Source organism: Falco punctatus, assembly GCF_963210335.1.
Source record: "Falco punctatus genome assembly, chromosome: 7".
In the NCBI taxonomy this organism is placed as follows: domain Eukaryota; kingdom Metazoa; phylum Chordata; class Aves; order Falconiformes; family Falconidae; genus Falco; species Falco punctatus.
In genome coordinates, this window is record NC_137587.1 from 69,806,391 (window position 1) to 69,823,689 (window position 17,299).

At 57.0% G+C, this 17,299-nt stretch overlaps 1 protein-coding gene across 3 annotated transcripts in view; it reads left to right on the forward strand.

The window, feature by feature from the left end:
- The window catches only part of FRMD5 (FERM domain containing 5), a 110,807-nt gene extending 94,244 nt beyond the window's left edge, over positions 1-16,563 (forward strand). For 2 of the 3 annotated variants that reach the window (XM_080395014.1, XM_080395015.1), the window contains exons 5-14: positions 280-377; positions 2,360-2,483; positions 3,505-3,592; positions 6,045-6,133; positions 7,247-7,310; positions 8,043-8,134; positions 10,089-10,163; positions 10,873-10,941; positions 11,088-11,194; positions 14,635-16,563. In XM_080395014.1, the coding sequence (XP_080251140.1) occupies positions 280-377; positions 2,360-2,483; positions 3,505-3,592; positions 6,045-6,133; positions 7,247-7,310; positions 8,043-8,134; positions 10,089-10,163; positions 10,873-10,941; positions 11,088-11,194; positions 14,635-15,221 (1,393 nt within the window). In that variant the 3' untranslated portion in view covers positions 15,222-16,563. The remainder of the gene's footprint in view (positions 1-279; positions 378-2,359; positions 2,484-3,504; positions 3,593-6,044; positions 6,134-7,246; positions 7,311-8,042; positions 8,135-10,088; positions 10,164-10,872; positions 10,942-11,087; positions 11,195-14,634) is intronic. The other variant, XM_080395016.1, reaches the window with a different exon arrangement.
- The last annotated feature ends 736 nt before the right edge of the window (positions 16,564-17,299 follow it).

The window sequence follows — 17,299 nt, forward strand, 5'->3', positions numbered from 1 at the left end:
TGGGTCAGGTGCCAGCCCCGGGGCACGTGCAGTGTCCCTGTATGCTGGAGTAGGACTGGGACATGTAGATCTGGGCTCCAGCACCCATCCTGACTGGGGAACTGCCCAGTAATTAGCACTTGTTTGCTTCTAGGAAGAGTATTGTCTTGTAAATGGGCTGCTTGGAACTCAGAGAAAAATGTTAGTGCAAGTGTCTCATGACAGATATTCCACATCTATATTGCCTGTTTAGGTCATTTAAGCTTTGCTTAACAAATGGACTGTCTCTTCTGTCCTCAGGTATTTAGTCTTCCTGCAGATCAAAAGGGATCTCTACCACGGCCGTCTCCTCTGCAAGACTTCCGATGCTGCTTTGTTGGCCGCCTATATCCTTCAAGGTAATGCTTTTTGACAAGATAAATTTGCTTTTCATGCTAAGTACTGATTACATTATTTCACTTACAACAGATCACTGCACCTAGAATACAAATGTCATCCTGCCAGTGCGGGGCTCATGCTTCAAGGCTGTGTTTGTGCCGTGCAGTGCTGGCCTAGAGGAGGGTGAGGACTGGTGTTGGGGTCTCAGCCCCAGCAGCCACGCTGCACTGCCATCTGCTCCCTGAGCTGTCCCACCTGCATTTCAGGGCAGCAGCATCCCTGTGAGCATCTTCAGCCTGTGGCTCCTGGTTCTGTGCTTGTCCAGGCACAGAAGCAGCCCTGTGACAAAGCACTTCTCTCCGTGGCTGTGCACAGCCTGCAGTAACTCTGGCAAGCACCTGCGGTTTGCAGTTGCAAAGAGGGCTCCAGAGTGAAATGCAGTCTTGCTGATTGCTAGGATGGATGAAGACGGCCTTGGGTAAGCTCGTTGCTTGCTGCCAAGCACCTCGGCAAAGAAAGTGCTTTTGTCAGCAAGTTGCAGAGGCACCGGTGGAGTTAGGAGCAGGAGGTGGAAAAACCTCTGAAAACTTTCTGCCTGATCCGCCCTCCTGCCTGTTTTCCTGCCGACATGGCTCTGCCTGCTCTTGCCTCCCAACGCGTGGAGGTGGCCAGTCTGCTCGATGTGGTGCAACACCTGGGTGTTCAGCGAGGGGTTGTCAGGCTGTTTGGAAGAGCTGGGTGGTGCTGGTGTGGTGGAAAAGCATCTTGAAGTGCCGTCAGCACTGTGATGCTGGGGGTGCAAGTGGGCTTCCCTACCCAAGGGTTCTTGGCTCACCACGATGCCAGTGTGGCTCTCTGCAGTCCCCCCAGTGCCTGTGCTCACATCCCTGGGATGAGCTGGAGGGATGCACCTCAGCAATTAAAAAAGACAAGTCTGAGCTCCAAAGCATCTTGGAGTTATTTCACAGTGCCTGGTGTATTTCCTCCCTTTTGGTGTTTTAAGCAGGAAACATAAAAATTAATGTAACGTCTCCATTTCACTTAGGACCTGAGGCTGGAGGGAATTAAATGAGAGCAAGGTCCTTTCATCCCCCAGCGATGGTTGGCTGCCGGATTACTGTAAATCCCAGCAGGAGGGACCAGCTACACAGCCATGCTGCAGCGAAATGTCAGCAGGGATCACTGCTGGCCCCGGCGGGGTGCTGGGGGAGCGAGCTGAGCTGCCTCAGCCCGTGCCGAGGAGAGAGCAGGGCTGAGCTCAGAAATCCGGCTGTTTTGGCATTTCTGCACCCTGGTCTCAGTGCTTGGGGCCGCTGGGATTGTCCTGAGGACAGATCTGTAGCTGCATTTGCAGCTTGCCCAGGCTTGAAGCACGTTTTCCAGATGGGGGTCAGGTCCCTGCCTACAGCCATAGCAGGCAGCCCCGGACCCTGCTGCAGGGCAGAGCTGCTGTGTCAGCTGTCCCCGTGGTCACCCAGCAGCACTTCTCTGGGCTAGGTAAAGAGGGGAAGGAGCTTTTCTTCTTCGTGTCACTTTACAGACTTCCAACTAATTACATTTTTTCAAGGCGCAGTTGTATCCATAGGGTGAGCAGAATTCCCTCACTGCCTCGTTTGCAGCTGGCTGGGGCCGGGATGGGGATCGGGGGTGCCCCCACGGTGCTCCGGGCTGACCACCCCAAGGTTGCCATCGCACGGACCCAGTGCAGCTCCTGGGAGGTTCTTGGCAAATAGCTTGAGGAATTAATAAATTTGGGACAGCGACCATCTGCTGCCGGGTGATTCCCGAGCAAACGATGAGATTAATTGGACACAGTTAATGTCTTACAAATGATCCCTCCTGATGGGAAGCATGGCTGGGTTGGAGCAGAATTTCTGGGATGCTCTGAGCCCTGTGCCTGGTTGCCACCAGCTCCGCTGCTGAGGCAGGTGCTGCTGGGAGGGGGATGCACACTGCGGTCTGGGTTGTGCTGCTGTTCCTGAATGATTCTGTCTCCCACCAGCCGAAATTGGGGACTATGACCCAGGGAAGCACCCAGAAGGCTACAGCTCCAAATTCCAGTTCTTTCCCAAACACTCGGAGAAGCTGGAGAGGAAGATTGCGGAGATCCACAAGTCGGAGCTGAGGTACAACTGGGGGCTTCGCTGAGCGGGAGTTTCGGCTGTTGTAGGGATTACTGATGCTCAGCTGATTCTTAACCCTGTTCAGGATTTTCACTTGTGCCACAGGATGTGTGCTCACCGCTCTTGTGTGTCAGATCCAGCTGAGAGCCAGTGGTGCTCTTGGCAGTGTTGGTAGAAACAAAAATACAGAACAGAGTAGGCTTTGGGAAAGCAGGTCATTTGATGGCATAGAGGCATCACGACAGATCGCCTTGTGAGAGGAGCTGTCGTGTCCCACCAAACCTCTGCTTGCTGAAGGGAAAGCATGATGGAGCAGCCAAGGACAAGCCACAGAAAAGTGCAGACAAATAAAAAAAATATGCTGGCAATGCAGCAGTCCAGTCCTGGTGCAAAATCAGCCCTGATCCCTCCTGTCCCAGGGAGGCCTGAGGGGTTTTGCCTGCTCCTGGCTGTTGGCTCAGCTGGCATGGCCCAGGGGGTCCCTGGTCTTCCCCAGCAGGATGGGGACAGTGACCAACCCCGCCATAAGTACCCTCCAGCCTTCAGCAAAGCCCCATTGTCTTGTGGCACTGGTGGTGCCTCTAGGGCTGCCTCCTGACCCGACAGCCGGTCCCTGGGGAGGACGGTGAGGTTTTAACCTCCTGGAAACCCAGCAGAGCTGTGCCCTTACGTGCTGTGGGCTGCTGCTGGGCAAGCTCCTCTTTCCTCTCCCCTGAAGAAATGCCTGTGCTGCATATACGGAATTCAGCCCTCAATTTTGCCGGTGCTCCTGAATTTTGGTCCTTTCTAGTGCTGCTGGTTCAGTGTGTTTCCTGCTGGATCAACCTGGCAGGAGAAGAAAGGCTGGGTTCCAGTGCTGGTCTCCTGCTGCAGATTGATTGTGCTAACGAATGTAACGAGAACATGCCATGGCTGATGCCTCTCATTGTTAACAGAAACTCTGTAGCCAAGGACTTGACTTTCACATTCATGTCTTTCATGGAATATTCTTTCTTTTTCTTTCCTATTTCTTTCCTTCCTGTAGCGGGCAGACACCAGCTACTTCAGAGCTGAATTTTCTCAGGAAAGCCCAAACTCTGGAGACCTATGGGGTTGACCCACACCCTTGCAAGGTAAAACAGTTTTCCTAATGTTATTGCTTGTGTTGGATTTCTCGCTCCAGCCAGTAACAACCTGCAGAGGTACCAGTGACTGGTCCCAAATGCAGCCATTTGTCACCTGGCAGTGGGCTTTGGTGCTGGCAGAGCCATGGTACATGGGATATGCTGGAGCCGGCAGCTCTTTCCAGCCTTAAAAACCAGCCCCAACCAGGCATGTGCGCACAGAGGGGAGTGCGATGGGCAAGCGCTCCGAAATCCTTCCAGAGTGTACTTAGGGAGGCTGTAAGAAAGCATTTTCACATGCAGACAGCTATGAAAGACAGTGGCCGATCATCTTCTGCTAAAGCATGTAATTTGGAGGCAGTAACAAGGTCAGTAATGTGTCTGAGCAACCAACAAGCATTAATCTGCCAGAGACAGTCTATCACTTTGCTCTTCCCTGGCCAGTAATCCAGTTTTCTGTTTGAAATGCTTTTTATTGACTGTAGATGTCATTGCATGTGGCTGTCTCTGGTCCCTTATCACCCTGGAGATGGATGCGGGATGCAGAGCAGATGGAGAATTTTACTTTAAGGGCAGTGCCTCCTCTGTGGTCCCCTGGGGCTTTTAATTTAATTATGCCACATAAATACACAATTGCAGTAAATATACCTGGCCTGGGGTGCAGGATGTCCTGTTTACTGGCAGTCTGGTATTGCTGAAGGGGTTGCCAGGCTGGAGGAGCTGAATCACTGTGCCGGTTCAGCTTTCCTGCGTTATCGGCTGGATTGGGCCATGCTGCCCTGGGAGTGGTGCTTGGTGCATCTGGCTTAGCACCAGTGCTGGTGGGGTCTGTGCTTTGCTCTTATTTCCCTGTAGGGTCCTGTGCCACATGTAGCATCCCCAGCCCCTGACAAACCTCTGTGCCCTCAGCTCCCCATCCTCTCCCCCAGCATCCCCTATCCTTCTGGGGGCACCCAGCTCCCCCCTTTCCCGTGACCATGGGAAGCTCAGCCCCACTCATCCCGTCCCAAAGCAGGAAGCCCCCAAACCGCACAGCTTCAAGCCTGACACTTCAGGCTGCAGCGGCTGCAGTGTTAGCCGTAGTCAGGACAGGACTGATGGGTCGCTGCGTCAGTGGTGCACAGGGGCAAGCAGGGTCTGTGCCCACTGTGAGGGTACACCCCCCTGCCAAGACCCTGCTTCTCCCTTTCCTGAAGGTTTTTCCAGGTTTGGGAAAGAGCCAAAGCGTTTTGGGCAGCCCAGGGCATTACCTGTGGGCTGGTACTTGCAAAGATGTGCAGAAATCTTCCTTCTTCTGCAAGACAGGGCTGCTGCGTCTGAGACCCGAGTCTGGGGATTTACATCTTGCCTTGTGCAGAGTATTGGGTTGAGGTTCAGGGCTCTCTGCTTTTGGTCATCCACCCTTGACAGATTTAAGACAGATTTCTGATCTAATCTGAATTTTAAACCAATTTGTTCTCTACTCAGACTCAGAAGATCTTATCACAACATTGGCTCCCTGCCACCTCTGCACCATGCCAGCAGAGTAACTGGGATCCAGTGTCCCTGGGTGGAAAGCAAACAGCAGAGAAGAGGTTTCACCTCTTAATTAAGCCAGGGAAGGGTACAACTTGGAGCAGAGAGGGAGAGTTGTACCTCCAATATGCAGAGAGCCTGTGCATGGGGCATCTCAGTGGCGAGCAGAGCTGCCCCATGCTATGCTTTCCCCTGAGAAAACATCGCAGACACCAAACATCACTCTTCTGCAGCCGCCCCTGTAAAATTCTCTGCCTGCTTTTCCTGCCCAGTGCAACAGAAATCCTGAGCCTGGCATGCACCACACCTTCCCTTTGGCTCAGCATCCCTCAAAAGCCATCCGACTGTCTGCTGGCCAAAAAAAAGTCAGGGCGAGTCTTAACAATTACTAACTGGCCGCAACTGTTTGATAATATTTTTAAAAATTCAGCATGTATCTGTTTTTCCCATGCACACCAATGCAGTTAACAATAGCTTCCCTGGAGTCTAGACATTATGATTAAGTTAAACTGCTGCCTTGCTCTGTACATGACACTAATTATTGGTTTTAAACTGTCTCAATGCCGCCCAGCTGCACTGGCTGTGAAGGGCTCTGAGGGAGTCAAGTGTAACGGGTTTTTACTGTTTCCTGGTTTAATTACTAGTGAAAGGTTTGGTGGGGCACTGCCTGCACTGTTTATTCCTGTATGCGGACAGGGCAGCTGCATTGTAGTTCCTCCTCATTAGCGCTGCTGGGTCGGCTGCCGTGTTCCGTGTTATTCGGCTGCGGGTTTTGCTGTGTGTGGAGGGTGTCATGGTCCTGGTGAGCCTGCCGGGAGCATCCTGCTGGCAGAGATGGTGTGGAGGATTCTGCAGCGCTGCCGCCTTTAGGGCGGAGGATTGCTTTTGATGTATAAGCTTTGCTGGCTTGGCAATATTTTGATGAGAAATTGTTGCTGTCTTCCAGGATGTGTCGGGGAACGCGGCGTTTTTGGCCTTCACTCCTTTCGGTTTTGTTGTTCTGCAGGGAAACAAGAGAGTTCATTTCATCAAATGGTGAGTTCCTGCCCCAGCATCGCCCATGGTGCCCTGCTTGCTTGGAGCCGCGCCGGCTGGCTCGCTTCTGCTCACAAGATGTGCATGGTGCTGCAGGGCAGGGGCCGTGAGTGCCCCACATCACCCTGGGGTGTTTGAGGGATGCTTGGGTGAGCCCCCACAGACAGGGCATGTGGGTGATGCCAGTGCCGGGTGCCTTCCCCGGGTGCTCACACTGCACCGAGTGAGGGGCGTGGTGTCTGTATGTGCATGACGGTGGTAAGTGCCCCCAGTGCCCCCATCTGAGCAGGGGACACAGGGGAGCGATGCTGCCGCAGCTGGAAAACCCATCCTGTCCCCCACGCATGCTTGCACCGGCACACCTGCATCTCAAGCAGGGGAGAAAACAGGTCGTCTTCACAGTGCTGTGTGGTTGCTCCGCTGTGGGGCAGCGGGATTCTCCTGAGACCGGGAGAGCAGTGCTGAGCGGAGCCATGCTGCACGCTCAGGGTGTCACTTCTTGCTTTGTCCCACCCTTGGAGCAGCCCAGGAGCCTGGCTGCCTCCTGTGTGGCAGCTGTATGCTGCGCTGCCGGCTCCAGGGGCTTTTCTACCCTGGCCCCTAAGCCTGCTCCTGGTCAGCATGCAGCAGGGCTCCCCTGTGTGAGCTGCCCTCTCTCTCCGTTTGCTTTGTGGCCCCGGACTGTTTTCAACATTTGTCTACATTAAACTGCATCATCTGCGTGTTGGCTGAGTCCCCCAGAAGCCCCCCAGCCCCTCTGAAACTGGTTGTGTTGTTCCTTGGTTTTTGCTGCATCTCTGATTTTGGCCGGTGTGTCCCTTGCAGCTGGCATTGCCACCCAGCCAGTGTCCATGTGATGAGGTCCCAGTGACTCTGGGACACCCCACTGACTGTCAGCTTCCCCCCTTCCAGCTGCTGGTTTCTGAGCCAGGGCTCCTCTCACTGCCCTGTGGCACCTCCCAGGGATGGAAAACAGGGTCTTGAAGCTGCCCCACTGCCACCCCCAAGCACCAGTGCTCAGCCTGCAGCTCCCAGCAAGCGCTTTGGCCGGTGCCGTGCCTGTGAGCCGGCCGGGCGGCGGTGCCTCTCACCTGCCTGTCCTTGTCCTTTCAGGAACGAGGTGACCAAAATGAAATTCGAAGGGAAGACTTTCTATTTATACGTAAGTCAGAAAGAGGTGAGTGCTTTCCCTTCCCATGGGACTTCCCGAGCGCAGCCGCGGTCCTTACTTCAGCGGGTTTTCCGTGAGCAGCCTGCAGCAGCGTCACCCTGTGCCTGGTGGTGCAGGGACGTAGGCAGGGTGGCAGGGGCTGCACCTCGGTGGCAGCACTGGGGTCACCTCCCTGCTGCTGCTGGCAGCTTGCTCGGGGCGTTAGAGCCTGCAGACCCCAGGTGAGCCCCGGGCTGTGCCCAGGAGAGGGGCTCTGCCCTGAGCAGCAGCCTGGGACCTCCCACAGCTTCTTGCCGTGCCTGCCTGCCGCAGCCGTGTGCTACCTTTGGGATTGTTGGGGTTATTTGTTACCACCATCCTGCTCTGCTCGGTCAGCCCTGGTTAATGAAATCAGCCTGAAAAAACCTCTGGCTGAAATTGGCTCCCACGCAAGCCATCAGCATGATGTTTATAACAATTTATTTCCGGGTATTTAAGAAGGCAGGGAAGCCAGAGGAGGTGGGTGGTAGGTCACTGGCACAGATGTCTGCCCATCCCTTGTGCAAGGTGCCATGCCAGGGTGTCTGCTGATGCTCCAACATTTCCCTGTGTCCTGAGCGGCTCTGGAGGAGGATCTGCCCTGCATCAGTGCTGCTCCCCAGCTCCAGCTGCTCAGGCCTCCCTCCACATTCCCAGCGTTCTGCCTGGTGGGCATCACTCACTTGTTTCCCCTGCTGACTCCTTGTCTTTCTCCTTTAGGAAAAGAAAATCGTTCTCACATATTTTGCCCCAACACCAGAAGCCTGCAAACACCTCTGGAAGTGTGGGATAGAAAACCAGGCTTTCTACAAGTAAGTGCTTGGCCACCCGGGCGTGCGTGGTGGTGTGTTCTGCATCTCCCCGTGGGTCAGCACAGCACCCACCCGAGGGCTCCATCCAGGTACTGGGGCTCCGGCACTGGCTGTCACCAGCCACATGGCACCCCTGTCCCAGTGGCCCCAGCAGAGTCACCAGCCACCAAAAGTACCAGTGCCCCCGGACTGGGGGCTCTGCTCCCACCCCTGCTGCACTCATTCCTCCACAGCAAACCTTTAATCAGGAGATTAAAACTAACTGTTTGGCGATTAAGCTTTTAATGCTGAGCAACCAGCATGAGTCCTGTCCACAACAGCAGATGTAGTTCAGCGTTTTCCTGGTTGATAGCAGCTTGTTCGGAGCTGGCCGCACTTGCAGATGCTCAGGTTTTGTGAGTGCAGCTTGTGGCCAGTGCAGGATGCAGCAGGGATGGACACTGGCGGAACTGAAGGAAGGTTTTTTGATCTAATATTCTGCGATGGATTTTCAAAATGGCTTTGCAGGGTCTGTTTGTGCTGAATCCTGCACAAAAATCCCCACTGAAGTCAAGCCAGTGCCCTGGGGCGCTTTAGAAAAGCCTGCCTTTTAATGGGGCAGGCTCAAAAACTTTCAGAAATAATCTGCTTCTAAGCTCTTTGGGAACAAGGTAATTATTCATGGGAAATATTCAAGGGACTGGGAAGGTGATGTGCAGTCTGGGCTGCACCTGTGAGCCTGGGCAGTTGGGGACAGTGGCTTGAGGGACCATCCCCGCCAGCTGCCAGGCTTTTGCAGGACTTCTGGCCTGGATGGGGAAGGTGGTGTCATTCCCCAGGAGCTCTGGCTGCCTGGTTCTTGGCCACCAAGGCAACTTTCCTGCCCCTGGTTTGGTTAATTGGGCTGTCAGACAGAAAGGGAGAGGTCACGGGCTGGATTGTCTGCCAGAAAACCAGGGAGGTGCCAGGTGGAACAATTTGGTTTTACCATCCTGCTCATGTTGTACTTAAAAATAGCCTGCTTTGTGCTTTGTAATGAGTTTTATTTTAATCAGCAAGATGCGAGATAAAGCGTGTGATGTATTCTCTTTGGGAATACTGCAATCAGCAGCTGCAATCAGCAGGTTTCATTTCTCATTATATTAACATGAAATGAAATTGCAATATTGCTTTACAAATCTTTTTATGATTAATCATGTCAGTAGATTACTGCTGGATTACACACCCAGTGGAGTGGACTGTAGGCTCAGCCGAGGTGCTGCTGGGCTCCTCCTGGGGCAAGGGGCCGGCTCCTGTGTGATGATGGGGAGATAGGACTGTCCTTCCTGGTGGCTTTACTTGCCACTGGCCAGAGTGACCCCAGTGAGTGCCAGCCCGCCTGGGACGGGCCTGTTCCCACACCCCTGTGACGCAGAGGTTTTGTTGAGGGTTTTAGCTTCTGGAGAGCTTCAGCCCTGTGCCGCTCCTGCGTGTGGGCACTCACTGGTGGCCCCAGGGACGTGGGTCCCAGACCCCTCCAGCCACTGGAGAAGCCATTGGCAGCAGGTTCATCCCAGAGCCCAGGTACGGCAACACTTCTGCTGCCAGCAGGGACATGCTGTGTCAGTGGAGAGGGCTGTGGGGTGATGCCCTGATGGACCAGATGCTTGTGTCCCACCAGCTGGTGCCACCCCACCGCTGGCTGTGGCCTGTTTCATTCCTGATGGTATTTCACATCTCCATGGCTTTGCTCCTGTAATTTGGCCTCGCTGGCGGCACGCAGCTCCCACCCTCTGATGCTGGGGGTCAGTCTGGTGGGGGGGATGCTGTACCAGCATCGGCAGAGCAATCTGTCCCCACCACCCATGAGGTGCACTGGAAACAGTGTCAGACAAAGGCTTTGCCGTGAAGCAGTGCCAGGGGACGGACCCTGCCCAGGTGCTCAGCACCTGGCCGGTGGCGCAGGGTGCTCACGCAGCTCTTGGTGCCATTGCAGGTTGGAGAAGTCGAGTCAGGTCCGGACGGTGTCCAGCAGCAACTTGTTCTTCAAGGGAAGCCGGTTCCGATACAGGTAAATAATGACAGTAAGTAGCAGTTACTGGATATATTTTTCGGGTGCTCCTCTGGACGTGCTTTGGGGAGCGGTTCAGGGCTGCAGTGGGCTGAAGACTTGCTGAGGGTCCTCCTCTTGCAGTGCTGCTGCCTCAGTGAGGCCATCCCCACTTCTTCCTCTGTTTCACAGCTGACATCCCTCTCCCCAGCCCCAGAACTGCAGAGTTCTGGAGGGACAGGAGTGGAGGAGCGGAGTGGATGGGGAGCTTTGGGGTTTGGGTTTTGAGAACAAGGAGTGAAATGAATGAGCACGGTTCCTAAATTCCCGGCGGGTGTTGCTCCTCCATGGCCCTGGAGTGAGAGCCTGGACCTGGGACCTCGTATCTCTGTGGACGAGAGACCCCAGTGCATCCCCAGATCCCCAGCTGCAAGGTGCACGATGGTGGCACAGGAGGGCCTGGGTGCCCCTGGTGTGTGTGTCCCCAAGAGGGGAGGTGACCCCACAGTGTCCAGCATCTCTTGCCAGGTGAAGCAGCGAAATGTGGCAGCGGAGGTGCCAGCCCAGCCTTTCCCTGCTCTTCCCATCACCCCTCTTTCCAGCAAATATTTCTGTTTTCCCTTGGAGCCATGGGGAGAGCTCCCATAACCGGCCTGTGTGTGGGGGGAGTTCACAGCTCGCTGGTGTGGTGCTCGTGTCCTCACCGCTGCTGTTCTTAAACCACCCGCAGTGGCCGTGTTGCAAAGGAGGTGATGGAGTCCAGCGCTAAGATCAAGAGGGAGCCGCCCGAGATTCACCGGTAAGAGCCCGGCAGCAGCGGCAGGGTGCAGCCCATGGGGCTGGGGCCTCCCGGGGGTTTGGTGCCCGGCTCCCCGGGACGGCCGAGGGAGCCACAGGACCGAAGCAGGAGAGCTGCACTGACACTGTCCCTGTTGTTGTCCCCAGGGCAGGGCTAGTGCCAAGCCGGAGCTGCCCCTCCATCACCCACGGCCCCCGCCTGAGCAGCGTGCCTCGCACCCGGAGGAGAGCCGTGCACATCTCCATCATGGAAGGTAGGGCATGGGGCGGCTCTTCCTGCCACTGCCGGGGCTCGGGACAGGGGCAGCCCCGGCACCGCGGACATGTGTACGTGTGGGCATACATATATGTGTCTGCATCCACATATGCAAACATATGGCACGCACAGAAAGCGGACTCGCACCTCCAGCTGGTTTTTGTAGCCCCTGGTGGGGGAACGCTGAGGCAGGGGAGGTCCCTGGTGTGTCCCCAGGGTCTTGCAGGAGGCTGGGCAGCGCCAGGTGTTGTTCTTGCAGCCACTTTGGCATCAATCGCTGAGCCCAGGCAAAGCGGAGGGCTGGTTGTGGGACAGAAGTTTCCAGTGCAGACGCAAAGCAGAGGAGAACTTCTCAGTCATGTTAATTTAGATTAATTTGGGAATAACAGCAGAAGGCTGCAGGTTGCCCTGGTAGCTCTGACCCAGGGGAGCGGGGAGCGAGCCCTCCTTTGAAGCTGCACTGGCAGCCTGGTCCTGCGCACGCCAGCGTGCCTCGTGCTGCTCTTCCAGACACCACCCTGGCTTGAAAGCACAGCAGACCTGCCTGGCGAGGCACGGCAGCACCCGCGGGGGCCCGGCAGGGCAGGGTGGTACTGCGAGCCACAGGGCCAGGGTCTGACCTACACGCAGGCTGGTTTGCGAAAGGACTTTTGGTTGCCTGCCTGGGAGCTGCTCCTGGCCGGCCACTGGCCACCCCCCATGGCTTGCCTTCGGAAATGCCGATTTTCTTCCAGTCTGCCGAGCTGGAGCACTGTGCCAGCCCCTGGCCACTGTCCCAGGGCTGGGCTGCACCTGGGAGGGAGGATTGGCAGAGGGCAAAATGCTGGGACCAGCCCTGGCACTGCCCCGCAGGTCTGGGGACAACACTGGTGGCTGTGGCTGTTGTACCCACCGGTGATGGCAGCGTCTGACTCCCAGTGACAGCGGTGGTGGAAAGCAGTGTGTGTGGTGGGTGCTGCTGGTGTGTGTCGGGGCCACATGAAGATGCGTAGAAGTTTGGAAAACTGGGAAGCGGATGAGGGAACGGGGATGGCAGGGAGCAAGGCGGGGGTGCACAGCCAGCCCCAGCACGGCCGCGGAGATCCGGCTCCCAGGGCCACGGCACGGACAGGGTGCAGAAATGCCGCCTGAGGTCCCTCGGAGGAGGAAGGGTGTTTATTTCCATTGAGGGAGCCCAGGGCTGACAGCCGTGCTGATTTTGGGGCCGAAGCGTGCTTGGCAGCCGCGCAGCCCTGCGTACAGGGTCACCTCGGCCACCCAGTTAAATGAGCACCCTCTCCCCCACGTCCCTGTGCTGTTGGGAGGGGGCAAGAGCAGCGAGTAGCCTCCCCTAGGGAAGGGTGCTGAGCAGGCACAGCCTCCCGGCACCACCCCTGCCCCAGCAGCTGCCTGTCCTCGCTCTCCCTTCAGCTCAGTCCCGTGGAAATGCAGGAGCCCAAAATAGCCCTGACCCCGGGGCCCCAGCGCCGCCTGCACCAGCCGCGCCAGTGGGCGAGCAGCGGGTCCCTGCGGGTGCCCCGTGCCCCGGGCCAGGCCCACCGCTGCCCGTGCCGCCATGGTGAAGTGCCTGATAAAGATTAAAACCAAAGTCAGCGTCCACCTGCGGCTCATCAACCACTGCTGCCGGGAGGTGAGGGTCCGGGTGCTGGCCCTGGGGCCGCAGCTGCTGGCCCGGGCTCTGGGGGCTTTGCCGCTCCTCCCGGCTCTCCCCAGACCTGGCTACGATGCTCCGCGCGGCCCCGGGGATGCCCCCGCACCAGGTAACGCTCCGGGCTGCGCGGGCTCTGGGCTCTTCTTCAGCAGGGGCGTCCCCGGGGGTCCCCACGGGCTCCACGTGACTGGATGTAGGAATGTGGGGTGCAGGATGGGTGCTGCGGGGAGTGGCTGGGGTCTCCTGCGCTGGCTGGACCCTGGGTTGTTATTACCACAAAGCAGCTCTGGTTTTCAGGCTGGATCCAGCTTTCCCAGATTTTTTAGCTTTTTATGGCAGTCCCGTGGAGAAAGGAGGGAAGGGGATGGTTGGGGTTTGGGGGACCAGCACTGCTCTGCTGACAGTGAGCCCTGAGCTGCTGCCACCCCAGCGGGTGCCAACCCCATCAGGGACCCGGCGGGTGCCGTGAGGGTCACATGAGCTCTGTGACACACGAGAAAACATAGCTGCTGGGGTGAGAACATGTTTATTCCTCCCCTGCGCTTATCGCCGGAGCTGTGCCCGCAGTGGCACTCGCGTTAAGCCAAGCTGATCCCTGGGCATCTGGGGAGCATTTACAAGGCGGAGGCTGCAAATCCCCGGGGAACGCCGGCAGGATGGGCTCGGGGCTCTCCGCTTCACCCTTCGGCGGGGCGTGGGGCCAGGGCACCCAGTGACACCGTGTGCCACGGTGCTTTGGCGCGCTGTGCTCTCCCCACCTGGGCGTGTGTCCAGCACTGTCCCCCTCGCGGCCGGCTGCAGGGTGGCACTGGGGACTCGCTGCTCCTGGCCACCTCCCACCCTGCATCGCTCGCCCTCTCACTGTGAGTACTGCAAGGAACAAGTCCTGCACTTGTGGGGGTTTCTTGGAATTCGGGGTTTTTGGGAGGGCGTGGGGGAGGAGGAGGAGTTGCCTTTCTCCTGCCCGGCACGCTCAGCCTCAGTGCAAAGGGCAGCCCAGCTCTTCACGTGGCTCCTGGCCAGGTCTAAACCAGATTTCTGAGCGGGTGTAAAACATTTCATTTTTTAGTGACGCAGCAGAAATCGGAGCTGTCGGTGAGGCTGGCCCAACGTGCAGCCCCCGAAGCCTCCTGTGCATGGCAGGGCTGTGGCTCCGGGCCATCCTGCACACGGCGGGCACAGCCCTTGCTTCACGCCTGTGGCATCCTGAGCTCGTCTTTCAATTCTCTGCCCCAAGGTGTGCAGCAGAGGCTGGCCCAGGGCTCCCACAGGTGAGGACTGTGCCAGACAGGAGGCAAATCCAGAAGGATAAATCCCTAAGGATCACCCTGGGGGCTGTAGCGGGCTCAGCTGTCTCCAGTGGTGCTGCGGGGAGAGCTTGTCCCTGGCCCAGCCCCCTTGGGCTGCGTTTCTGCCACCCCCCACCCCCGGCTCACCCCTGCCTGTGCCGCGGAGGGGCTGGCACTGCTGCCGGGGGGCTCAAGCAGCCGGGGGCAGCGACCTTCGTAGCAGTTGGAGCACACGAGGTGTTTGTGCTCGACTGAGGACAAGGCCAGGCCCCTGCCCCTGGTCCAGACTGACAGCCAGGGCTGTCGGTGACAGTGACAAGTCACAGTGGTGTTTGAGCGTCACTGTGGCAGTCACGAGCTGTGGCCGCCGGCCATGAGGGACCAAAACCAAGGAGCGCCAGCCAAGGCAGCTGTGCTCCATCCCTGCCAGGGCCGCTGGGCTGAAGGGAGGGGTTCCTGGCAGTGGAACCGCTGAGCATCCCCCCTTTTCTCCCCCAGGCCTGGAGTCTCTGCGCGACAGTGCCCACTCGACCCCGGTGCGCTCGGCCTCCCACGGCGATGCCTTCACAGCCGCTGGCCGGAGCGGCCGCACAGAGAGCAGCGAGCGGGTGGCCGTCATCGCCGATGAGAACTACAGCCCGGCGGACAGCGTGCTGCCCACGCCAGTGGCCGAGCACAGCCTGGAGCTGATGCTGCTCTCGCGGCAGGCGAACGGGGCCCCGTGCAGCATCGAGGAGGAGAAGGAGTCGGAGGCCGGCACGCCAGCGGCGGCCGAGGCGGAGGAGCTGGGCAGCGAGCTGCGGGCCCTGTGCCCGGGTGCCGGCGGCCTGGGGGCGGCACAGGCGGAACAGGTGAATAAGTTTGTTTTAAGTGTCCTGCGTTTGCTCCTTGTGACAGTTGGACTCCTCTTTGTTTTGCTCCTCCTCCTGATCATCCTTACCGAGTCCGACCTTGACACTGCCTTTTTCCGCGATATCCGCCAGACCCCCGAGTTCGAGCAGTTCCATTACCAATACTTTTGTCCCCTCAGGCGATGGTTTGCCTGCAAAGTCCGCGCCGTGGTAAGCCTGCTCATTGACACCTGAAGGCAGGAGTCGCCACGTAACTAGCCGGGGGCCTGGGGAGAGACCTGCCGCCGTCCCCCGTGCGCGGGACCCGCCGGGGCGCCTTCGGCACACACTAACCCTCCCTTCCCGACCCACAGCACGGTGCGGCCAAGGAGGCGGCTTTCCGGGAGGAAGACGGGGTGGACGCAGCCCCCGGGGCCGCCTCCTCCCCGTGCTCAGCCGTACTGCTCCCACCCCTGGAGCCCGCACAACACTTTACCGTTTCGATTCTCACAGACGCGCGTATGACTTCGGAAGCACCGGGCAGAGAGGAATTTATTTCTGTGTTGCCACCCACCGTGGTACGAGCATCAGCCGGGAGGCTCGCGATGCTCTATTATGCAGGAGCTTTAGCAATGGTGCTACTGAGTATTAATTTAAACACTCGTGTACTGTTACATTATTAAATCCACCACTGTGCACACCACCACCGCCACCACCTTCCAAGTACCGCTTTGCAGCAATCCCTCCTTGCTAACCGGAGTCTCCTACACAGCGACGCGCAGTGTGACGCTATCGGGGGACACCCCGGTTCCCCCCACTCCCAGGCGTGCGTGCAAGCTGGCTCCCCGCGTCGCCCGGCGCACGGGAGCCCTCGTCCTGCGCTGCACTCAGCCTTCCATCGCTTTTCCTAAGCCTTGAAGCATCCGCGCTCCCGAGGGCAGGGAGAGCACGGGCAGGCGAGCACACACCAGGCGCTCCTGGCCCAGCCTGGGCCTGCAGCCGGTAGTGACCGTGTTGGATTTATTAGGAAGACCTTTAGCCTCCAAAATTGTACCTGTTTTGTACAAAAAAAGACAAAAAAAAAAAAAGACAAAAAAAGAAAAAAAAAAAAAGACTGTTTCAAGGTCTATTTTAACAACAAAATGCTATTTTGTTATTGAATCTAATCAAGTCTTTTTTTACTTTACGGATTGGGTGACCGTGGTGCGCTGTACCAAGCGGTTCACGCTGAGCAAATGGTGTAAGAGTAAATGCTTTTGTAGCTCGGAAGCCTAACACCAGATTAACCCGTCACTAGTTTTGGAATAGAGAAAGGAGCTATAATTTTGTGACTTTTCTGAAGATAAAAAGGCCAGAACCGCAGGAGTGGAGGTGACACTGAACAAGCCAATGGACAACCATTACACCTGTCTGTTCTTAAGCAAAAATCAATAAAACCAACTCATCGTACTTGTGACGTAACCACCAGGACCTTCAGTTACCTGGGAAGCAGCAGACTATTTACACAGGGAGCAATAAAAGCCAGTTCTGTTTCGGTTGAGAAGTTGGACATACTTAACAAGAAAAAAGGTGAAAAACAGGTGAGCAAGTTTTATTTCATCTCAGGGAGAGATTTTACGTAAGCTGGGGCCATAACTGCAGTTTTAAAAAGCCTGATTTCCACGTTCTTGTCTCTGAGCATCCCACCATCCATCACCACACGTGCGGGTCCGGCCCCGGCTCGGCCGGTGCCTGGCAAAGGAGCACGAGGATGATGTTGGTTGATCCAACAGCGCAAGTCGGCCAGACTTGGATCGTTTGTCACGGCAATAACGAGAGGTCCTGTTGAACTACTGTCTGGGGGAGGGGGGAATAAAGACCTGAGCCGTCAGGTCTCACCACCGAGGATGCAGCCGCGGCTGCCCGCTTACAGCACAAGGGCCGAGGAGGGTTTTTACGTACAGCCCCTAATCCTGAGCAGGCCCGAGCCCTCACGAGCGCTGCCAGGAGAAGGATTGATTTTTACATGATAATCCTGTTTTATGCAACATAGCAAAATTAACTCTTAGTGTAGTGTTCCTACCTCAGTCCGTAGTTATGGTGTTTCTATGCAGTGCGTGGTAGTCCTGAACCTGACGTTTTTCACCCAGGGTTAAAGATGCAGCATTCCCTCCTCCTCCTCCTCCTCCTCCTCTTCCTCCTCACTGCTGATGTCCTGCGTGGTGTAACAGCACAGCCCATCCGCCCGCGAGGCGCCCGGCCCCGCGTGCCCTGTACATGAGACATTTTCCCTCCAAAGCGCAGCCTCTACACCCTGACCCTGGCACCCCCTACACGGGCTCCCTCTAGAGCAG